Raw genomic sequence first — 21840 nt, forward strand, 5'->3', positions numbered from 1 at the left:
AAACTCCCACATAGATAAATAAATGACAATAATGTTTTTATTATTTCTTTTAAAAAGTTAGCATGTACAGTAAACATTTATTTAAAAAATAGCCACGTATTGTAAGGCGTTTTTTTTTTTACGGACATATATATAGTATGCCGGGGTTTTTTTCACGTTCATTATAGTTAGGCGTGGAGTTTTAATCGTCCATGCAGGTCTTTTTGTTTTTTAAAACGACCATATATAGTACTTTTTTTTTTTAAATGACCATAGTAAGGCGATTTTGGAGCAACACATTTACACACTGGCATATATTCTTTATCCTTTGCAAAGAAAAAAATCACATGGGCACGGTTGTTCTGATCCACTTTTTTTTAATAGATTTTTAAAATTCGACAACACTGCACAACGCAGGAGAAACACGTGCACGTTTTCTCCCACGTGCACACACAGACACATCGTGTTCACTTCCTGTTACGCAGCGAGCATGCAGCCGCTGACACGTCACAACATTAATTATTTTTTCAATTATTTTCTTTTTACATTTTCTGTGTCGTCACTTCACCTGAGAGACGTGACCATGAGCATGTTTAGCATCCCTGGTCTGCTTAGCGTCTTAGCTCAGAGCCAAGCAACAGCTGCTAATAACGCTAAAGCTAAAAAACCCTACCAAAAAACGACTTCCTGTCCATTGACGTGACGCGTGTTAACGTCATCGGCATCCAAACGGCAGGAATATTTTCACTGAGCACACAAGATTTCACTTTCAAAGCGGTTCAGAAACCTACAAGAAAAACAACCCCCCCAAAAAATCCCCACACTTCAGAAATCAGGCTAACGCTGCTAAAAATCTGAACTAAACTACAAAAAAAAGTGTTTCCTGACCATTAAGGTGATGACGTCATCATCAGCCAATCAAAACGGCAGGAAAGTTTCCACTGAGCACGCGAGATTTCACTTTCAAAGCAGTTGAAGCCAACAAAGAGAAACAAACGCAGCGGATTTAAGAACATCCCAGGAACGGTCAGCATATTGAAAGTCACCAAGCTATGAAATTGGAAATGAAATAAAGAAACAAAAGTGTGTCTGCCTAGATGTAAACAAGCCCAAAATCACATGACTACAAAGCAGCTCCAAACAGGAAGTCGCTGAGCAAGTTCAAACGCATGCAATTGAAAGCGGAAGAACACAATGTAAACACTCACGCATACACACAAAATACACCCACATATGTAGATGCACACACACACACACAGATGCATGCATTCATACACAAATGCACTACCGCACACTTACTCTACCCCACACAGTCATATAGATAACATAACATACACACGCGCACGCACACAGAAGGCGAAGAAGAAGCTAATTGATCATTAAAGTTCTTCAATCGGACTAATAAGCTAAAAAAAAAAAATGGCAAAGACTTTATAATTTTTTTGTTTTTTGAATTATTACTGTCATAAATCTGTTAGACTCCTCCCACGTGTCGTGAAGGGGGCAGGGCCAGGAGGAAGCTGACCCGTGAGGGGGGCGGAGTCTAAGTGCAGGTGTTTATGGAAGCTCGCGAAGTCGGAGACAAGAGAAGGAAGCGTTTGGATGGAGCAAATTGGAGCAATCAGCAAAACAACAATCGGACACTTGTCATAGCACCCCCTGCTGGTTACCTAGCAAAACGCACGCACACGCGCACGATCACACACACACACGCGCTCTCTGATTACATTCAATAAATATAGATTTTACTTTGCTATGCTAATTCCTCCAGCCACAGGAGGCGGCGCTGTGACGTGTGTGGTGGCGGGAGGCGTCCTGTCATTCGTCAGTCGCATGAAAACGGTTCAAAGGGTACACAATGAGGGGGCGTGGCAAAAAAAAAAAAGAAGTCTGATTGGTCATGGACGGATGAACAATCAAGGAGTTGTTGTGGTTTGGCCCCGCACTTGACTCCTCCTCTTCCTGTTTGTCGACCGAACTGGCCTGCTGTCAATCAACTGGTCGTCAAGTCGACGGTGACCTTGTCAAAAGACTGCCCACGCTGGTGGTTAACTAGACAAACATAAACGGAAGACAAGAAAAATGCAAGAATAAATGACAAAGCTGATAGCAAAGTGCTCAAGTGACGAGTTAACGCCTTAAAAAAAAAAAAAGTGTTAGCCAACCAAAGTCTACTTCACTCGCTGACTAGATGCTATCGTGTTGGCTAGGTAACAGCTAAAGTGATAGCCAGTGCCAGTCAGCTGACAGCGACATTTCTCGGCAACTAACTGCCAAAATAGTAAAGAGAGGGCTGATAAAACGAGAGTTATGTGTTAGCCGGCTAACTGCTAAAGTGCAAGCCAGTTAATAGCTAGAGTTTTAGCTGTCAGTTTCTAAAGTTCTTGCTAGCTAGCTGTTAAAATGTCTAGCGAGTTCACTGGTGAATATTGGTCCAACTAACTTCGAAAGTGTTAGCCAGCTAACTTCGAAAGTGTTAGCCAGCTAACTGCGAGCCAATTAACAGCTAAAGTTTTAGGTGACTAACTCTTAAGTTCTTGCTAGCTTGCTGCTAAAATATGTACCAAGCTCACTGGTGTATTTTGGTCCAACTAACTTCGAAAGGGCTAACCAGCTAGCTGCAGAAATTTCACACAGCTTGCTGCTAAAGTGCTAGCCAGTTAACAGCTAAAGTTTTAGCTTGCTAATTTGTAAAAAATGCTAAAATGCCTCACAAGCTCACTGGTGAATTTTGATCTGACTCACTAAAGTGTTTAGCTTCCAAATTTACAGACAACTCGCTGCTACTAGCAACGACGGCAACGAGCTGCCCATCAAGGCGCGCCATACTTGCTGAGCGTGGAGGGCGAGCCCGAGCGGTGGAAGTGGACGATCTGCCACTTGCCGTCGCGGCGGTGCCACACCCTGGTCTCCTCCGACTGGACGGTGCGCGGCGTCCCGTTGGCGTCGATGTACTGAGTGACGCGGATGTACGCGATGCACGCCGCCTCTTCGCCCACCAGGTGGATGTGAGGGTTCAAGATGGTGGTGTGCACTGGCTTGCTGTTCTTGGACCACACTGCACGCGCACGCGCGCACACACACACACAAAATCAGTAAACAGGAAGTAGCAGTGAGTAAGCAGGAACAGGAAATGTGCTCACAGTTTTCAAAGTAAAAGCGATGGAAGTCCAAGCCTTCCACCAGGTTCCCCAGCGCCTCGGGTTCGAACGCCGTCACGGCCGGGTCGCACATCTTGCTGAGGAGGAAGTGTAGGAAGTGACTCACTTCCTCTCGCCACTTTCACAATAAAAGCGCATACTTACGTGTAGCTCTCAAAGTCGCCGTTACTGATGGCCTCGATCAGCATTTCCGTCACTTTGATGATGTCCTGCTTCCTCACTGCCACACGCACACACACGCACACACACAGGTGAATGTGTGCGTGCGTGTGTGTGTGTGTGTGTGTTTCAGCTTGCGTGCGTACCTCTGGTGTCCTCATCCTCAATGGTGGTGTTTGTGCTCTCGGACGACTCCTGCGGCGACAGGAAGCGCACGTTAATCTACAGGAAGTGGTTAATGATTGGTCAAATGTGGCGCCCGCTCACCTTGACGCCGTCCGTCTTCTTGTTTCCGCTCTTCCCTCCTGCGGGCGGGACAACGACAAACACGCACAACAGCAACAACAGCGTCACGGAAACCGCAAAGAGCGCCAATGCCTGGACCAACGGCCACATTACAACCACTGGAGCTACACTAGATCTTTACGCGACACCTCATCTATGTACACTAGATCTATACCTAACGCTACTCTGTTATCTGTGGATCTACTGATCCACCAAAACAAGATCTATATTGTCCTGTTCTATACTCGCTACGAGAGCTCCACGCTACGTAGCTATCTAAACTAGACCCGCACTTAACCTTATGTACGTCCCACACTCGCTCTATACCGACGACTTGAACAACCCTAACACACTATCGAGAGTCGTAGCATGTTGCGGTCCAGGCGATCAAAAGTCTCAGGAGAGAAAAAAGAAGAAGATCCAAATAAAAGTTTGCTCAAAAAACAAACAAACAAATCCAGCGGCGTGCGTGCGTGCGTGCGGTCCAGCACGCCACGAGTGAATGAGCCTATGTGGGCTTGGAGTGCAGCAGGGGTCGAGTACGAGGCCACTTTTAGCAAACACTTGACACCAAACATTCCTCAAACGTGACTCAAGATACACAACAGATGCCGCGGCTGGTCTGCATCACAACAGAAAAACCTGGGACCAGGCCTAGGGATTGCAGGTTTGGACCAGGAGTAGGAGGACCAGGTCTCAGATCATGTCTCGCACCAGGATAAGGTCCAGGATAGACGAAGACGAGCAGGGCTTGGATCGGGACTAGTACGAGGACCAGCCCTGGGACCAGTATCGGGTCTAAATCTAAGACAAGCAGGATCAGGACTACAACTAGGACTCTGCTTTAGTAAGTTCAGTTTATCCCTGGGACTTGGACTAGGGCTAGAACCAAGAGCAGAACTAAGATAAGTTCAGACCCAGGATTGGGACCAGGCCTTGAGCTAGGTCTTCGAGCAGGTCTAGCATTTGGATCTAGGATGAATAGGACCTAAGAGCAAACGTAGACTATGGCCGGTTTCAGACGAGGGTTAGGGAGCTAATGTTGGCACCATGTTAAGAACTAGGACAAGCAATCCTACAATTAGGGCCAGGACTCAGACCACGTTAATCAGTTCTATGGCTGAGGACCAGGTCCTCGTTATAGCTTCATGTCTAGGACCATGACTTAGTCCAGATCCACGACCGGGACAAAGACCAACACCAGATCAAGGATCTGGATCAGACCCAGGATTGGGACCAGGTTGAGGTTTTAGGAGCAGGACTAGGACTGGGACCAGGTCCAGGACTAGGACTAGAACCCAAGACAAGGTATTAGATCATGTATAGCCTCGGGGCCAGGTCTAGGCCTATAGGACCAGGTTTACTACCAGGGCCAGACCCAAAATAGGTTGAGGAGAAGGACCAGGTTTTGAACTACAACGAGTATGATGACCAGGACCAAGATTTTGTGAGCTTGTGGAAGAGGAAAGTATCTACAACAACAGCAGCTATTAATAGAATACAAGGTGACGGACATGTGACCACAGCTGCTCATGCACACGCACACGCACGAACGCACGCACACAAACAAACAGACAGACAGCGTAAATGTGATAATTGTGTGCAAGCTATCAGCTAGTCTGCTGTTAGCCTGTAAGTCAAAGGTCAAAACGGAAGCTCGGCAACTCTGCCAATGGTTGCAAGATGACATCATCAAATATGTCCTCATATATCTGTGCCTTTTTCAAATGAACTTTGACCCCATTCATCTGTGGACTCACCAGAGAAGTTGCGGGTGGCCAACATGGTTGTCAAGATGGCGCCCTGCAAGGGAGCGAGGAGATGAGGAAGGGAGGAAGAAGAGGAGAGAAAAAAGGGAGGAAGTAGAAGGAGGGAAGGTTGCGGAGAAAGGAGAAGAGGGGAAAAGTCGATTGTGGAGAAGCAGGAGAGGAGAATGGAAAGAGGGAGTGAAGGCAAAAAGAAGGGGATGAAAGAAGGACGGAAGGAGGGAAATAAATATGGAGTACAGAAGTAGGTAAGGAACAAGTAGACTAACGAGTATTGTGAATTGTGATTGGCTGGAAATGGTCGCAATGATGCACACTTGTTACCATGGAAACAGCAACATCACAAATATTTGCCAGCCAATCACAGCGGAAGCCCCGCCTTTCCTACCTTGAGCTTGCGGCGGGCGTTAAACTTCTTCAGACATTCCACCGTCTCCTGTCTATGCATACAGGACGCCACGGTGGAGCGGTGCTGCGCACACACACACACACACAAACGTTAACACACACATACACGTCACCCTCGACCAATCACGAGAGAGGCCAGCGGTCGCTCACAGAGATCCAGGGGTGTTTGAGGGCCTCGGCGGCCGAGATGCGTTTGGCCGGATTGATGGTCAGCATCTTGTTGATCAGATCTTTGGCCTCGGGGGTCACCGTGTCCCACTCGGGGGACGGGAACTGCGAAGGACAAGGTCACTAAGCGTCATGGCAACCGACAGGCGTGCGCGCGCGGTTGTGGACGGCGCCACGTGACCGTGTGACCTCGTACATCGTACGCTCCCGCTTTGATTTGCTGATACAGACGGTGCTGGTCTTCATCCCAAAAGGGAGGATAGCCCACCAGAAGGATGTACAGGATCACACCTGCAGGCGTAAAAAAGACACATCTGAGGACGACAGGACGCATCTGAAGACGCAAAACGGACAACTGACACAAAAGACGACAACCAAGGACATAAAAGGGGACATCTGAGGATGCAAAACAGACAACTGAGGACACACACGTCCGGACACGAAAGACAAAACTGAAGACAGTCCAAGATACACTTGAAGACACATCTGAGGATGTAGAACAAGGAAACATATCTGAGGACGGAAAACAGACAAGTGAGGACACATGTAAGGATGCAAAAACACAATTTGAGGACATGTAAAACACACTTAAAGACACACCCGAGGAGACATACGTCTCCTGAGAAGACAATACACACCTGAGGACACAAAAGACACACCCCAGGAGACAGGACACACCTGAAGAGAGGAAACAAGGAGACAAGTGGAGGAAAGAAGGTGATGAACAGAGAGAACATACACGACATACAGAGAAGAGGTGAAGAGACAAGAAGGAAATTAGGAGACAAGGAAAAGGGGCGGGGCTGAGACGAGAAGGCGACACGGAGAGGCGTGAAAGAGAAGAGAGAAGACGAGGAGGGAAGTGAAGGAGACAAGGTGGAGACGGTTGGATTCTGACCACAGGCCCAGAGGTCCACGGCCTTCCCGTAAGGATCCTTGCGGAGAACTTCAGGAGAAAGATATCCGGGAGTCCCAGCGAAGCCTAACGACACCGACACGCACACGCACACACACAAAGCAGTTGCCTTAGCAACATGGTTGCTAAGTGGTTGTCATGGCGATACCAATGAAGTGAGTTGTGTGTTTCCTACACTATCAGGCATGATGTTGATGATGATCGCAATGATGGTGATGATGATGATAATGACAATCATGGTGATGAAGATGATGACGTCCTCTCACCAAACCAGGCCTGCTGCTCGCCCTCCACCTCGATGGCGAGCCCAAAGTCTGCGAGCTTGACCGCCGCCCCCTTGGACTTGGAGGCCAGCAGCAGATTCTCCGGCTGCGCAACGACAACGATAGCAACACGTATGCTAACCTCGCTAATAACCACGCAAAGGAGGAGGAGTCGGGGCAAACCTTCAGGTCGCGGTGGACGACGCCCATCTGGTGACAGTGAAGCACCGCCTCCAGAATTTGCTGGATGCAGTGGCTGTTGACAAAAATCCAAAGGTCAAAGGTGAAAAACAGCATGCTAGCTAAAGCTAAGGCTAGTTGGCGCTTGCTCACCTGGCGTCGGCTTCGCTGTAATACTCTCGGGCGACGATGTCTTCAAACAACTCGCCACCTGTCACCCTGACACACACGCACGCACGCACGCACACAATATGGAGCGGAGCTTTCCGGCGGTCATGAACGCACCAACCATGACATCATTTGTCAGACGTCGGCTAAGAAGACTCACAAGTCAAAGATGAGGTAATGATGCGCCTCCTCCGAGATGCTGTCATGAAGTCGCACTGCAAAGGAAAGAAGAAGGAAACATGGAAAAGAAAATCAAACCCGACTTTTGTGTGCTTTCGGCAACTCAAAGGAGCATTTGCCGTGTTTTTAAAACAGCGGGTTGTGTTTTTTTCATTTTGCACGCCGGACGGCGAGCAGGTGCGCTTGAGAGGAAAATGACCTCAGGTGCACCGAAGCGTCCAATGAGAAGGCTCGATGCGGCCAAGCGGCCAATGGCGGCTCTGTGTGGGCGGGTGATGTTCCACAGATACCGAGGAGGCTTACATAACATAACTCGGTCTGTGTGTGTGTTGCCAGGCAACAGTGTCTTTAGGTGAAAGCGTCAAAAGCCTCCCGACAACACACACACGCACACACACACGCACACACCATTGGTGCAGTGTGTAGGAGTGTTTGGAGAGAAAAATCTAATTGTTTCTCTCTGAGAGCTTTTTTCAACGCAGGTGTGTGTGTGTGTGTGTGTGTGTGTGTGCGCGCGCGCACGCGCGTGTGCGTGGGCAGAAGCAGCAGCAGGCCTGCTTCCACATGCTATTATAAAATAAATGCAGCGTCTTGCATTTAGCGTGTGTCATGTTTTCAATGTAAGGTGGTCATGTGACACGAGACGCGCGTGACACGTGAGAGAAGGATGAAGGTCAGAGGTCAGAGGTGTGAGGTGTGTGATTGGCTGAAGTCGGTGGCTGAGAACTTCGAGAGTCGCTAACAGAAGGTTCTTCTCGGTAGAACTTTGTAGTCTGGCTTTTTACAAAACTGCATTATGTATCTCATATATAGTTATTTTTCTTTGGTTACAGTTTTACTTTATATTATCAACAACTAATTCATTACACAATCATACATACATAATGTTTTTTTTTTTAAACCAATTAATTAATTAATTAATTAATAAATTATTAATTTAATTTACAAATAATGTATTAAGTATTTTTTTTTTTACTCAATTGACTCATTTACTATTTATAATTAATGTACCAATGGTTTCAGCAATTATGTGTTATTTATTATTATGAATGTGTATGTATTTGTTTAATCTTCTCATGTACTTTTTAAAATTATTTACAACGAATGTACTGATGATTATATAACCAAAATGTTGTACAGGATGCAGATGTCAAATTGATCATTTGGCTAATATTTATTTCTAGTGATTAATATTTTTAGGCAATTAACAGTTTTTTTTTAATACTGAATTAATCTGCAAAATGTCAAATTGTGTATTTTAACTAATGTGTATATATTTTTTAGTATTTCTCATTAATTGCACCACAAACAAGTAACAAATTGAATGGATGTGCAGAATTTAATTGACTAATTTTTGTATATTTGACTATAAATAATTAATTTACCGGTAATCAATTAACAAATTATTTTATTTAATACATTTTCACTCATTATCAATTTCAATGTTTAGAATAAATCAATTCCAAAATCATTTAATTAGCTAAATGAATAAAAAAAATGAACAACTATATTTCTGAATTAATTCTGTTTTCAGAATATTACAAATCTAAATGAGTCTCAGTCAAATATGTCGACGCTCAGTCAGTCTTCCTGTTCTCGGTCACATGATGATGACATCACATGAATTATGGATGACATGGCGACGAGCACGGCGTCCATAATTCATCATCGCCATCCTCGGGCATTTTTTCTCCCACGGCGACTCACCGATGTTGGGGTGCTTGAGCAGGCGGCAAATTCGAGCTTCACGGTCCAACTTTTGATGATCTGACGACACACAGAGCGACGAGGAGAACATTTGAAGTTCGGCAAATGTGAAAATAGAAAAAAGAAGTTCGGCAAATACGTCGTCGGGCCGCAGCAGACCACGCCCACGCGCGCGCAACTCCCCGCGTCCGCTTCCGGCCACAAAGTGTCGACTTTTCCCACGCTCACCGCAGACAGCCAAGTGGATGAGTCTCACCTCGCGCCGACAGCTTCTTGGTGTTGATGATCTTGGCGGCGAACTCCTGACCCGACAGCACCTTCACGCAGCGGCGCACCACCGAGAACGCACCCCTGCCGGCGCACGCACACGCACACGCACACGCACAACTTCATCAATTGTGGGAAAAAGGGCGCAAGGAAAACCGGGAAAAAATGAGACAAGGGAGCAGAGCAATTAAACGAGAAAAAGGAAGAGAGCAAGGAAACAAGTATGCAGGGAGAAAGGAAACAAGGGAGAAGGGGGAAAAGGAGCGAGGAGATACGAGTGCAAGAAAGTAAGCAAACGAGGGTGATAGGAGACAAGGGTGCAAGGAGACAAGGAAACGGGGAAGGGGAACGAAAGCATATGAAGGAAAGCTAAACAAGGCAGAAATGAAAGAAGAGCGTAAGAAAGGAATGAAACAAGGAAGCAAGGAGACAAGGAGAAAGGGAATAAAATTGACAATGGAGAAAGTAAGCAAGGGAAAAGGAAATAAGGAAAGGAGAGAGAAAGGAAAAAAGGAAACAAGCGTACAAGGTATCAAGGAGCTATGGGTGAAACGGAACAAGGGTGCAAGGTAACAAGGAGACGAGGGCGAAAGGAAAGAAAGGTGCAGGGAGAAGGCAAACAAGGAGCAAAGGAACTGGGGGGGGGAAAGAGAGAGAGGACAAAGGGAGCAAGAGAGAAATGAAAAAAAGGGTTCAAGGTAACAAGCAGATAAAGGAGCAAAAGAAAATAAGGGAAGATGGGCAACAAGGTAAAGAGGGAAATCGTCACACGAGTCAGGAAGCAAGGCAGAAGAGATTGTAATCAGGTGATCAATACTTTGATTGATTGAATGCTGCTGATTACCGTGCAGCTTTGCTGGATACCAAATCAATGATGAAATATGTCTGTTGCTTCTGCACAGTACACCCACACGTCTTATGTAAGAGACCTGTGTGTGTGTGTGTGTGTGTGTGTGTGCGTGTGCGTGTGCGCGCGTGTGTGTGTGTGCGTGAAGGTGGTGAGTGGGATGAGGTCAGAGAGGTGTTACACTCATCCGTCCATTCCTCCATCACTCTCATCTGATATTCTAGCATCCCTCCATCCTATCCATCCAAGTGCGCATTTCAACATAACGTAAGTTCTGAACTCCTACATCCACACAATCAGCACAAACGAAAGAATCAACTTACTTTCCCAGCTCTTCGTACAGTTGATACTCCTCGGTGAAACGAGTGCAAATGACCGTTGCCATGGTGACCTGGTGGCGGGGCGAGGGTCAGGCGATGGTGGGGATGGTGATGATGATGATGATGATGATGAAGGTCAGCAGCTGGATGGAGCAGAGGAAGAGGAGAATGAGACCGGTTTGTTTCAGCACAAGCTCGAAGATGACGAAGAAGATGGAGGGGATGGCGAAGAGCGGCTCCTCTCCAGGTTCTGCTTTCCGCCTACTCAGCCCCCCCCCCCACCCTCCTACCCCCATTACAGTCAGCCAATGGCGGACCGGGACGCGCGCATGCAGGGTCGCCATGGCAACTGCATCCTCTCACTTTGCCGATGCTGCAGCTCCTGTCACGAAAAAAAAAAGTGCACCTTGTGAAAAAGATGATATATCACACAAAATATTCCATTTAACGCACTTTGACCTCGCCCACGTGTTCAAGGTATGGTCCTGCTCCATGGGTCACGTGATTCTTTCCAAAAGGGGTCACGTGATTGGTCAGCCAAGATCTTCTCCAGCAGGTTTTTTGTTTCCCTCCCCGACCAACACACACACAAATAAACCTTTGCCACCCCCTGCTGGTCAAACGTGGTCCTTGCAGGCCACACATAAATTGTTTGAGAGGATAAAAGTCATCAGTGACACTTTTGACGTCGTCATATATATATTTTTTTATTATCATCGTCCAGAAAAAAAACAATTAAACTTGGTAGTAAAGGACTCTGATTGGTCGGTAGCTGGATGGTTGCTATGGCAACAGCATTCTCCCTCCTCCACAGTTTTGACCCCAAGTCACCGTCATTCGGTCAAAGGTCACGACTGACAGGCGTCCATGTGGTCTGACGAGACCTGGGGCGTCTCATGCAGCTTTCGGGTCTCTGCGATCAGTCGCTTCACGCCGACCATCCATTGGCTGACCTCCGTCACGTGATCCACCATCAACGAGCGATGGATCTCATCGGCCTGGTCCCAGCGTCCCGCCTGCAGTTCTGGAGACGCACACGTGCGACAGTCACAAAAAAAGCAGGCACCACGACAGTCAGTCAGACGGACGCACAACCTCCAGACAAGGCGGTCATGCGTCTCCTCACGGGGAGACTCAGTCGACCCGATGTCCAGCTGTCCTTAAAGAGGCGGAGTCTCTTTTCCACGTCGTTACACACCTGAGGCTGCGCAAACAACAAACCTCACGTTCGAACTCAACCTATCATTGATGACATCATCAATGGGTCACGCAACTCACCGCGACGTCCCGTCTGCACTCGGCCAGCGCTCGCTCCAAAACCTCCACCGCGCTCTCCACGTCAGGCTCGGCCTCCGATTGGCCTCGGTCCTCGTTGCCCTGAATGCTTACCGGCCCCGCGGCGGCTGCGGGAGGCGTGGTCTTCCAGTCGGGCGCGCGGCCTTTATAAACAAAAGATGTGCGAGGAGACGTTTTGTGCCGCGTGACAACAACATCCGTGATTTGGCTCCAACAAAAGCAGCGGGGGCTGACCTGCAGGAGGCGGGGCCAAGCCACATGGCGGTGGACCTGAAGGGCTGGAATGTGGCGTGGTCGGTGGGGCTGTGGCGTCTATTGACCGATACGATCATAGAAAAGACAATCATGACGAGAAACTAAGTATTCTTAAGGTTTCATTCACCTGCCTAAAAAAGTAATTTACGAGAATATATTGTTAGCCATTCGGTTAGTTATTCAAAATGATTGGTTAATTTATTGTTTTGTTTTTTTAAATGATCATTTATTCTAAAATCATGGTACATTTATTTAAAATTACTTACATATTGTGTGCGGGAGAGTAGTGCAGAAAAATTGGTTTCCCTTACTTGATTGTGATTATTAATTGTGATTTTAGTATTCATGCAAATACTTGTGATGAACCATTTTGCCCTGCATACGAGCACGGTGGTCTTCACTGTGACTAACAACACAAGTGTACATCATTGCACATTCACAAAGCTTGAACTAACAGTACAATCAGTGGTCTAGTCCTGGGTATACGCCGGCACTTCTTTTTCAGTCAGCATTGAGTAAACCCACTTCTAAATTGCCCCTGACGCACCGTTCAGCCATGGCCGACCTCCTCTGCCTCTAATTGGCTGGTACCCGCTGACGACGCTGATGAGATTGGCTAACTTTTAGCATGAGGACTGATGAGCCAATCGGAGGCAGAGTAGGGCGGGTCGTGTCGAGGAAAACTATCATTCAAATGCTCCCCCTGAGCCACGACAGTGACCCAGAAATTGAGCTCAAGTGAACCGGTTTGCCCTCGTACACGGGAGACTTGGTCGCGACGCGGATTCGATTCCTGCGGTGGAGGCTGACGGTTACACGCTAACTACATGCTCTGGTTAAGTTGCTATCGGCAGGCACTTGAGATTTAAATTTCGGTGAATTAAAACACATGGGGACAAATAGTTGAAGATTCTGCACAAGTACAAATGACAGATTTTTTTATTCTTACGTGTCACCGCTTCCAAAACAGGACGTTTTTTGTGGACTGCTTTAAAAAAAAGAAAAGAAAAAGGTGACCATTGAGCGTATACCCACTTCTCAAGGGGCCACGACAACACCGAGTACAACGACAACACACATAATGTGCTGACTGTAGACATGTCCACCACAATACGTTACCAGACCCACCACACAAGTGTCGTGTGACAAACGCTCTATTTGTACAAGAAACGTTATGAGACCTGGTTGCGTGGGCCTCTTGTTCAGGACATTCTTCTGTGGCGTGCGGGCCGTCTGGAGGCCGTAGGAGAACTGAGGGGGGTCGTTCCATCCTCGTTCCTGGTTACCTGGACGACCACACGTTCATACTTACACGTACAATAGACAAGAAACGTTGTGAATTACTGCGTTCCGTGGGATATATAATTAAACTTCCACACGGTCTTAAGTCTTAAATAAGACCAGACTTGTGCCGTACTGTCTAAATGGCAACACATCGACTGTGACGTGTCAGGATAGCTGCTAGCTATCTGTTAGCGCGACAGAACATCTTACGTATTTGCTAATTTACTTCATATTCTTAGCCTTCTTACCTGGTTTGACGTACATATCCTCCATTATGTGTCAAAGTTGAGGAGACGAAACGCCAAGATAACCGGTTGTTTTATTTCCGGGTTAGGAGGCAGTCCTCGATGACACCAGCGCAGTGCTAATCGGTGCTAGCGTTATCTTAAGTAATTCTCCGGTGCACTAGGATTCTCCTCAATGTGCGACGACTGGTCATGTTGTAAAAAAAAAAAGATTCAATGTCATTTGGATTTAGGCAAAGTTATTTTTGAACTAGTTCAACGTTTGAAAGAGCCTAATATTTATTGTCGATGCAACCAGATTAGCAGAGTGTAGCGAGTGCCGTAAAGTGTCGTCTGTCTGCCGTAAAGTACTCCGCATACAACAATCAACAGAAAAACGATTTTACATTTTTTTTTTTTTAAATCACTTTAATGTAAAAATACACCCTCTAAACATAATTAACTATGTTCTGAACGGTTTTTAAAAACAATAAAAAAAAAAAAAACGTTTTTCGTCTCCAAAGATTCCGACATTTTCACATTCACATTTGTAACCCAACAATTTCTTTAAAAAAAAAAAGCAAAAACTTTCCGCTCAGGATTTTGAGGAAAAAAGGGGAGTTGACGCGGCGGTGGCACGACGTCATCAGAAGGAGGAGCGAGAACCGTGCGCCTTTGACGTCACCGGAAGGAGGTGCCAACACGGGGCACTGTTGACGTCATCGTGAGGGAGGAGAGCGGGAGGGAGTGGTAGTGCCTCCTCCATCAGTGAGACAAGAAGACACCATCACACAAGGACAAGACTGATGCTGTTGCCGTGGAAACAAAGACATGCAGAGAACTTGAAGGACCTTCATCCATTTTATGTGTGTGCGTGTGTGTGTGCAGGTTTATGAGTTTGCGTGTGTGTGTGCGTGCGGGCCTATGAGTGTGTGTGCAGCGTGTGTGCACTCTGGAGGGCAAGCGGCTGAGTGGAGCCATGATGGGCAAGGATTACATGTTGGCCATCATCATTGTCAACTGTGATGGTAAGAGCTTTTCGTTAAATCAACTTTCTCACACGCCAACAAGACTTACAGGAAACGCACACACACCTGCTGTGGTTTTCAAAGTAAAATTGAAGCTAAGGGAGGAGAAGAAGATGAAGATGAGGAGGAAAAGAAACCTCTCCTGCTGCACTTCCTGTCTGCGCCTCTTTATTAATTATTAAAGCCTCTTCAGCCACTTCCTGTTGTGTGTGTGATTGATTTGCGATCATGGGACACGCGCGAGATGCTAACGCAAAGGCGAATCAGAAACAACATGCTGAGGTATGAGGAAAAAAGTCGGATCCAAAACAGAAAACACAATTGTAGCACAACTTTGACTGTGAGGTGAACCGATGTTGTGAAGCTCGCTGTTGCCATCTAGTGGCAGACACTGACTTTGATGTCACATTTGATGTTCCTGTGTGCGTTAGACAACATCTGGACCGACCAGAACCTTCTGTTGGACCCGGACCTTCCCTCTGGCTGGAGGACCATCCACGACTCCACGGGCACCTACTACTGGCACGTGCCCACCGGCGCCACCCAGTGGCAACACCCCCGCCTTGACGGGAAGCCGACGCTGCCGCAGCCTGATACGAAGGTATGAACTCTTCTTCTCTTGTTGTGTTGTGTCCTTGGGACGGTTCTTTCGTCTGTATCTCGGGTGAACATCTTTTATTTTCTTCTGTGTCCCAGATGGACTCGTTTTTTGTTGTTCTAACTTCCCGTCTTGTTTGATCTGGATATCACTTTCTTTCTGTGTGCCAGTTGGACTCGTCGATGTATTTGGATTCACTTTCCTGTCTGTGGCGGTCTTGTTTAATTTTGATACAACTTCCTGTCAGGTAGAACTTCTGCTTTGTTTTCTTCAAATTCTTCTTTGGTGATGTTTGCTCTTAGAGTGATGACCAAGGACCGCCAGGCTGCAGTGCAGTCCCACCTGACACCAGGTAACACAAACACACACATGCACACACGGTGTGCACACAATGTGTTTTTGTTGTGGTTTGTAGGTCTTGGAGATCCGATGACCCCCGTCACCATGACAACAGCTCACAGGTATGACCACACACGCATACACACACACACACGTGCATCACATTTAATCTCGGCTTAATCTAATTTCATCTCCTCTGTGTGCCCTCCTTTCTCTCCGAATCTGTCCATTGTCACGTCTGTCTGTCCGGCCATTTGTCCATCTTTGCGTCTGTCTGTCTTTCTGTCCATCATTACATCTGTCTGTCTATCTTCATATTTGTATGTCATCTTGTCCATCTACCTTCACGTTAATCCATTTGTCTGTCCGTCTACACGTTTGTCCGTCCCTCCATCGGACCATGTTCCTGTCTGTCCATCTTCCGTCTGTCCAGCAGTGCTTCTCGGTGCGCTCGCTGGGTTGGCTGCAGGTGGAAGAGGACGACTTGTCCCCGGGTCACAGCAGCCTGGTGGTGGGCAACGTCATCCAGCAGCTGTCTGGCTGCGGAGTCCCCCCCGGACATTCAGATGCGTCGGGGGTCTTGGGGGAGGTGAGACGCGGCTCCACCTGTCTGTCTGTCCCGTATTCGCGACGGACACCTGTCTGTCTGTCTGCCTGCCTGCAGGGGCGCGAGATGAGGCTGCTTCTGAAGCGGGACACGCTAACACTTGTGGACCCGTTAGACCACACCCCCTTGTACTGTCAGCCAATTATCAACATCCGCGTGTGGGGGGTGGGCAGCAACAACGGCAGGTGAGCCAATCGGGAGGAAGCTACCGTCACTGTCTCACCTGTCCTCCTTTTTTCACCACGAAAAAGAGCACCTGCTTGGCTTTTGATGCTAAGAAAAGCGAAGCTAATATCACTGTGCTAAGCTAACATGTCACTGATCACCGTGTGTCTCTCTGAATGCCGCCACGCCCCCACCTGGCAGGGACAGGTAACGCGCACACACACATACACAGCACTCGACGCGGTGGTGCAGGTGGCGAAAGGTAAACAAAGATGGCCGCCGGCCGGTGCGCGCACGCGTGTGCTTGCCCTCAGGGACTTTGCCTTCGTGGCGGCGGACAAAGGCAGCTGCGTGCTCAAGTGTCACGTGTTCCGCTGCGACGCGCCCGCCAAGGCCATTGCCACCGCGCTGCATCGCATGTGCTCGCAGGTCAGTCGCACCTGAGCCGCCACACGCTGCCCACACCGTGATCATGACGTCACACGCCATGATTTGTCTCACTCGCACGGCATGGCACCCAAGTAGTTTTCCAAAACGATTTTTTTGATTCGGGAGTAGCGAATGAGTAAACGAATTTAAGTGCAGCGCCACAAGATGATGATGTCACCCCGTTGGCGTTCTCAGATGATTTCCCACCAGACGTTTCGCTCTCTCTCCATGGACAGCATCTCGCCCGAGGACCTGCCCCGGCAAGGTGACAGGTCAACTTCGCCCGCTCCGCTCTGATTGGCCGCCCGTCCGCTGACCCCTCCTCCTTACATGTGTCTTTCAGTGGACTTCCTGGAGGCGGGGCTTGAGGGCGTCCACAAGTTTGATGTCCACTACGTCGGAAACTTGGCCGTGTCCCGCGCCATGGGTAACCCGACGCCAACGTCACATGACGGCCTGGACCACGCCCCCTTTTGAATCACTCGCTGCATGTGCGTGCGTGCGTGCGTGCGTGCATTTGTATGTTGCAGGCATGGAGGTGTTAAACTTGGCCATCGAGAGCATCATGAACTCCACCCACCGCCATGAGTGGGAGGCAACTGTCATCCACGTGACCGACAACTTCCTGTCGGTCTTTAAGGTACACTTAAAAAAAAAAAACCAATCACTTATACTTTTTATGTCTCATACAGATTGTGTAGTTTTGGTTCTTGTTGTTTTTTTGCTTCAACTTCCTGTTTCTATAATATATTTTATTTATAGAAAGGTGGACTTAAAAAAATCTGGGACAACTTTCAGTATGTGTCTCAGGTAAACTTGTTTTATTTTGATATTTTCTTGTTCTTTCTTGTTTTATTTTGAACTTTCTGTGTTACCCAGCAAGACTTGCTTTTTCATTCTGATACAACTTGATACAACAAAGTGAAACATTTTGTCTAAGGAACACTTTATTTTGATACGACCTCCTGTGCTACCTTGATGTACTTTTTTTTAAAAATATGATGCAACTTTTATGTGCAGCAGCAGGAAGGGGAGGAGCCAGTGTGGGCGTGTCAAGTGCGTTTCCTCAGCTTCCTGGGCGTCGGTCAGGACAGTCGCACCTTTGCCGTCATCGTGGACGGCGGCCGGCAGCGTTTCGAATGTCACGTCTTCTGGTGCGAGCCGGACGCCGGCCTCTTGTCCGAGGCCGTCCAGGCAGCGTGCATGGTAAGCTAATGTAGCTTAGCTTAGTCTAGTTTAGCATTACTGTTCATCAGGGAGGATCTGAATATATTTATATTATATTATTATTTACCACCACTGATAATGGACGCGTGGTCCTTTCAGGTTCAGTATCAGAAGTGTTTGGTGGCTCAGACGCCGCCGCCCAGGAGCCGACTTTGGCACGCCACTGCGCCCAAAGTTAAACGCGCCAACTCCATGGATGGCGCCGCTTTCAATGTGTCGCCCTGGAAGGGAAATGGCGGCCATAGCAGCGGCGCGGGCGCTCGCAGAGGCATGATGGCCTTCTTTGACACCTTCCGCAACAAACAGGCCGCCTCCTCATAACGGCGCCGCCACAAAATGGAGGACAGTCAATCAGAAGAGCTCGGGTTGGACTTGCTGCCGACCGCCAACACGTGGTCAAGTGGTCACATGATCCGTGTCGCGGATGCTCACTGAGGAAATAAATACAATGTTGGTCTGACTGGATGCACTCGCGCTTTATTCGGAGGAAGTGATGTCACGAAAACAACATATACAGTATGAAAGCCCTTGTTTGTCCGTGTGTGACCTGAAATTGACTGGTGACCAGCCCATAAATATTCAATTTACTTTACTTTAATATTGTGGTCCAAAGGAACCCTCCCAGCACGGATTATATGCAAATACAATAATACATAATTATTGAAAGCATTTGGAGCAAGAAAAGACTGGAGGGAGGTTGGAAGGAAGAAGGAAAAGAGGGAGGGAGGGAAGCTGTGACCTCCCCCAAGGCCACGTGAGTCTGTCCGAGAGCGAGCGTTGACGTTGGACGTGCGGCTGAGCGTGAAGGTAACTTGCTCTTCTTCTTTTTCTTCTTCTTGCGCTAACTTGTTTGATCCAAACATTGATGTTTACATTTTAATGTCAAATATTTGATCAAATGTTTGGGAATGCATAAAATTTGAACTTAAAAGTCATTTTGCGCCTCACAAAAACTTCCAAGGCACTATATATATATATATATATATATATATATATATGTATGTATGTATGATCCATATTTTTATATATTTACGTCTTTTCAGAGTGTTGTCCGCCAAACAATCAACAGTGTGAGGATAGGTGGTTGCCGCGGTAACGCGCCTCAATTTGATTAGTGCTGCTATGCGCGTCTGACAGCGCAGCATTGTTCGCTCGCCGTCGTCCCATAATAAGCGAGCGTGTCACCCTGACGTCATCCATGACATCATCTGTGTCCTTCCAGATGAATGCCGACCACCCACCCCCGTATGCCCCGCCTCCACTGGCCCAAGGTGTGTACGGATTGGTCCAAAGTTTTGTGTGGATGGATGGATTTTCATGTGATCATTTTTTGTACAATTCAATTTTTGCCAAATTCAAATTGGGTCTCAGTTTTCGTTTTGGTACGAATAGCAAGTGACTCGGCCTTTTATCTCCCAGAATTGATGCACATTCATCGGAAGTATTTCTTACGGTTGTGTAAGAAAGCTTCAACAGCCAGCAAGGCGTGTTCCGCATTGCAAACTCTTACGAACAATTTAAGGCAATAACCTTCCTGGTCTGCCCGGCGACATCGACGGATGACATACTTTCAAACAGCAGACCTTCAAAATAAAAGCACACAGTACAATAAAGTTTCACCACACTATTTGTGGGCATATATGGTAGCTTAATTAATTCACAGTCACAGCACAAACCACTTATCGATGTGCTCTTATTTTGAAGGCCTGACTTTTGACAGGATGTTGCCCAAATGTTGCTTTGAATTGCATTCCATTCGGTTTTAGTCACACTTTTGAGAATGGATTAAGGTTTCCACTGTATAATATTTGATTACATCTGTTTTACAACCATGAACTAGAAATTAGAAACATAATAATAATAATAATAATAATAATAATAATAGAAAATTTACAAGTTCATTTCATGCATTTTTAAGAAAAAAATGCTGTTGGGATATCTGATGCATTATTATTATTATTATATATGTTGTTCTTTCAAATGATTACATTTTGCCGTTGCGATGCCTTGGAACAAGGCCAGGTATCGGCCCGACAACAATACTCGGCATTGGTACTTGCCCATGCCTAATATTTATAATTAATTAACTGGCACTAAAACTCAAGCTCGATTTGCTTTTGGAATCTACAATTTATCTCTGAATCTGAATTTGTGGGATCTTTTTGGTGACGAGCCGTCGTAGAATGTTGCACCGATGAGTGCAAGTTCGGATCGCACACAAATGTCAACATTGGAACTGCGCTTGACTTAAAAGTGACAACAATTGTATTCGCCGACTCTCGTTGTCAGTGGCTGAAATTTTTGATGATGTTTGTGATTGTCCGTCCGTGCGTCCGTGCGTCCGTGCAGGCTTGGGAGGCTACGCGGGTGCCACGCCTTACCAGGTAGGGGCGCGCATTAGGCGGCATTGGTGTGCCGATGCCTCATGACGTCAGCGTCCGTTTGACCGTCTGCCCGTTGCAGGCGGCGCCCTCCTCCTACTACCAGGGACCGCAGCAGTACGTGACCCCGCCTGGATACCACACCCCTTTCTATGACGGCCCCCAAGGCTACGCGTCCAAATCCTACGGGGGCCCACCCAAGCACACTGGTCGGTTGCATTTTCACATTTCGGCCTTCACCTATTTCAGATCATTCCTGTTTTTTTTATTTATTTCTTTATCTGACCCTCTGCTTATTCACTTTTAAAAAAGGCCAGTCATTTTAAGGGCTCGGCAATTCGTTTCTGATTTTGGCAATTCGTGGTTGGGCTTACATGATAAAAAGTCTTGTTATATTTATTGCCTTAATAATTAAAAATGAATGCACTAATTTTGACACCCCTAATATATATACATACATATAAAAATCCAATTAAGTAAGTGTTTGATTGTAAATTGTGAAAGAAATCGTAAATCAACCACAAGAGCGCAACTGGTATCGACCACTATGGCGAGTACCGATACCTTGTAATAAGTCCGGGAATAAGCAGGTACTCGGTCATCCCTAATTTTAACGTAGGCCTACAAAGTAAATACTGTACATAAAAAACGCATAATTTGTGTTCCAGTGTATGTGGTCGACCAGAACGAGGGTGCGAGCCATCACGGCATGGGCGGTGGCAGCGGAGGCGGAGCTTTGAGGTCGTTGTTGTCGGCGTGCTCCACCCTTCTATGTTGTTGCTGTCTGTGTGACGTACTGACGCGTCACCTCTGACCTTTCGACTTCATCTGGTTTGTTACTATGATAACGATGATGATGACGATGATGATGATGATGTCACATCCACGTCACTTTACTGGTCACGTATAACCCTGCAAAGTAATAAACTACTAAAATACTTTGATGTTAACAGTTTTTTTTTTTAAAGTATAAATTCATTGTTGTGGTAAAGAATGCGTCGTATCATTCTTTCACTTGACTGTTTCAATAATATAAAATTGACCACAGGGGGCGCCAGCACACCATCAAATGGGTGGCTGGAGGAGCATTACTGTGGAAATAAGCTAAAGAAAGGACTATCGTACTAATACTAATAATATTTTTTTTTCTAAATAAAGAAATAAACAAATACATAAATAAAAACAACCATCAATCATCAATAATAAGCGAGTAACTGGGAGCTTGTTGACAAT

The 21840-nt window shown here is 46.8% G+C and overlaps 4 protein-coding genes across 11 annotated transcripts; 2 read left to right on the forward strand and 2 right to left on the reverse strand.

Moving 5' to 3' along the window:
- Positions 1 to 336: 336 nt before the first annotated feature.
- camk2a (calcium/calmodulin-dependent protein kinase II alpha) lies at positions 337 to 11045 on the reverse strand. 2 transcript variants are annotated; one of them, XM_086057904.1, is made up of 18 exons: positions 10452 to 10672; positions 9597 to 9691; positions 9341 to 9400; positions 7614 to 7668; positions 7439 to 7504; positions 7289 to 7361; positions 7109 to 7211; positions 6825 to 6908; positions 6123 to 6217; positions 5909 to 6031; positions 5739 to 5822; positions 5345 to 5387; positions 3567 to 3604; positions 3446 to 3494; positions 3285 to 3360; positions 3123 to 3217; positions 2809 to 3037; positions 337 to 2031 (listed from the first exon to the last, which is right to left on the reverse strand). In XM_086057904.1, exons 1-18 carry the CDS (start codon positions 10664 to 10666, stop codon positions 2028 to 2030), a joined length of 1587 nt encoding a protein of 528 aa, XP_085914030.1. In that variant the 5' UTR covers positions 10667 to 10672; the 3' UTR covers positions 337 to 2027. The 2 variants fall into 2 exon arrangements, with proteins under 2 accessions (XP_085914030.1, XP_085914031.1); XM_086057905.1 differs by lacking the exons at positions 337 to 2031; positions 10452 to 10672 and adding an exon at positions 10778 to 11045 and having other exon boundaries at positions 2793 to 3037.
- Positions 11046 to 11462: 417 nt separating this feature from the next.
- Positions 11463 to 14201, reverse strand: sra1 (steroid receptor RNA activator 1). 2 transcript variants are annotated; one of them, XM_086057913.1, is made up of 7 exons: positions 13858 to 14201; positions 13507 to 13611; positions 13275 to 13313; positions 12305 to 12382; positions 12053 to 12213; positions 11870 to 11978; positions 11463 to 11798 (listed from the first exon to the last, which is right to left on the reverse strand). In XM_086057913.1, the coding sequence occupies exons 1-7, from the start codon at positions 13880 to 13882 to the stop codon at positions 11623 to 11625; spliced, it is 693 nt and encodes a 230-aa protein (XP_085914039.1). In that variant the 5' UTR covers positions 13883 to 14201; the 3' UTR covers positions 11463 to 11622. The 2 variants fall into 2 exon arrangements, with proteins under 2 accessions (XP_085914039.1, XP_085914041.1); XM_086057915.1 differs by lacking the exon at positions 13275 to 13313 and having other exon boundaries at positions 13858 to 14198.
- A 342-nt stretch (positions 14202 to 14543) lies between these two features.
- Positions 14544 to 18691, forward strand: apbb3 (amyloid beta (A4) precursor protein-binding, family B, member 3). Of its 6 annotated transcripts, none has more exons than XM_086057906.1 (14): positions 14544 to 14861; positions 15293 to 15462; positions 15762 to 15811; positions 15875 to 15920; positions 16232 to 16387; positions 16463 to 16590; positions 16772 to 16777; positions 16885 to 16999; positions 17195 to 17264; positions 17343 to 17426; positions 17530 to 17639; positions 17762 to 17809; positions 18020 to 18205; positions 18326 to 18691. In XM_086057906.1, the coding sequence occupies exons 1-14, from the start codon at positions 14813 to 14815 to the stop codon at positions 18545 to 18547; spliced, it is 1440 nt and encodes a 479-aa protein (XP_085914032.1). In that variant the 5' UTR covers positions 14544 to 14812; the 3' UTR covers positions 18548 to 18691. The 6 variants fall into 6 exon arrangements, with proteins under 6 accessions (XP_085914032.1, XP_085914033.1, XP_085914034.1 ...); XM_086057907.1 differs by having other exon boundaries at positions 18023 to 18205; XM_086057908.1 differs by having other exon boundaries at positions 16235 to 16387.
- A 152-nt stretch (positions 18692 to 18843) lies between these two features.
- Positions 18844 to 21546, forward strand: LOC147161246 (uncharacterized). The gene is made up of 5 exons (XM_086057916.1): positions 18844 to 19033; positions 19449 to 19497; positions 20576 to 20610; positions 20690 to 20816; positions 21276 to 21546. Exons 2-5 carry the CDS (start codon positions 19449 to 19451, stop codon positions 21419 to 21421), a joined length of 357 nt encoding a protein of 118 aa, XP_085914042.1. The 5' UTR covers positions 18844 to 19033; the 3' UTR covers positions 21422 to 21546.
- The last annotated feature ends 294 nt before the right edge of the window (positions 21547 to 21840 follow it).

Source organism: Leptonotus elevatus, chromosome 16 (assembly GCF_054856555.1).
Source record: "Leptonotus elevatus isolate MCC_2025b chromosome 16, RoL_Lele_1.0, whole genome shotgun sequence".
In the NCBI taxonomy this organism is placed as follows: domain Eukaryota; kingdom Metazoa; phylum Chordata; class Actinopteri; order Syngnathiformes; family Syngnathidae; genus Leptonotus; species Leptonotus elevatus.

Coding starts and splice junctions, on each gene's coding strand:
- camk2a (XM_086057904.1), bottom strand. CDS start 10,666: ATGAGAGTGATGGAGGAATGGACGGATGAGTGTAACACCTCTCTGACC. Junction 7,212..7,288: donor TCGTCCACCGCGACCTGAAG/GTTTGCCCCGAC, acceptor GTCGTTGCGCAG/CCGGAGAATCTGCTGCTGGC. Junction 6,909..7,108: donor CGAGCAGCAGGCCTGGTTTG/GTGAGAGGACGT, acceptor CGGTGTCGTTAG/GCTTCGCTGGGACTCCCGGA.
- sra1 (XM_086057913.1), bottom strand. CDS start 13,882: ATGGAGGATATGTACGTCAAACCAG. Junction 13,314..13,506: donor CAAGAGGCCCACGCAACCAG/GTCTCATAACGT, acceptor TTTTTTTTAAAG/CAGTCCACAAAAAACGTCCT. Junction 11,799..11,869: donor CATGACCGCCTTGTCTGGAG/GTTGTGCGTCCG, acceptor GTGCGTCTCCAG/AACTGCAGGCGGGACGCTGG.
- LOC147161246 (XM_086057916.1), top strand. CDS start 19,449: ATGAATGCCGACCACCCACCCCCGTATGCCCCGCCTCCACTGGCCCAA. Junction 19,498..20,575: donor CCCGCCTCCACTGGCCCAAG/GTGTGTACGGAT, acceptor GCGTCCGTGCAG/GCTTGGGAGGCTACGCGGGT. Junction 20,611..20,689: donor CGGGTGCCACGCCTTACCAG/GTAGGGGCGCGC, acceptor TGCCCGTTGCAG/GCGGCGCCCTCCTCCTACTA.
- apbb3 (XM_086057906.1), top strand. CDS start 14,813: ATGATGGGCAAGGATTACATGTTGGCCATCATCATTGTCAACTGTGAT. Junction 15,812..15,874: donor GCAGTCCCACCTGACACCAG/GTAACACAAACA, acceptor TGTGGTTTGTAG/GTCTTGGAGATCCGATGACC. Junction 18,206..18,325: donor CCGTCCAGGCAGCGTGCATG/GTAAGCTAATGT, acceptor TGGTCCTTTCAG/GTTCAGTATCAGAAGTGTTT.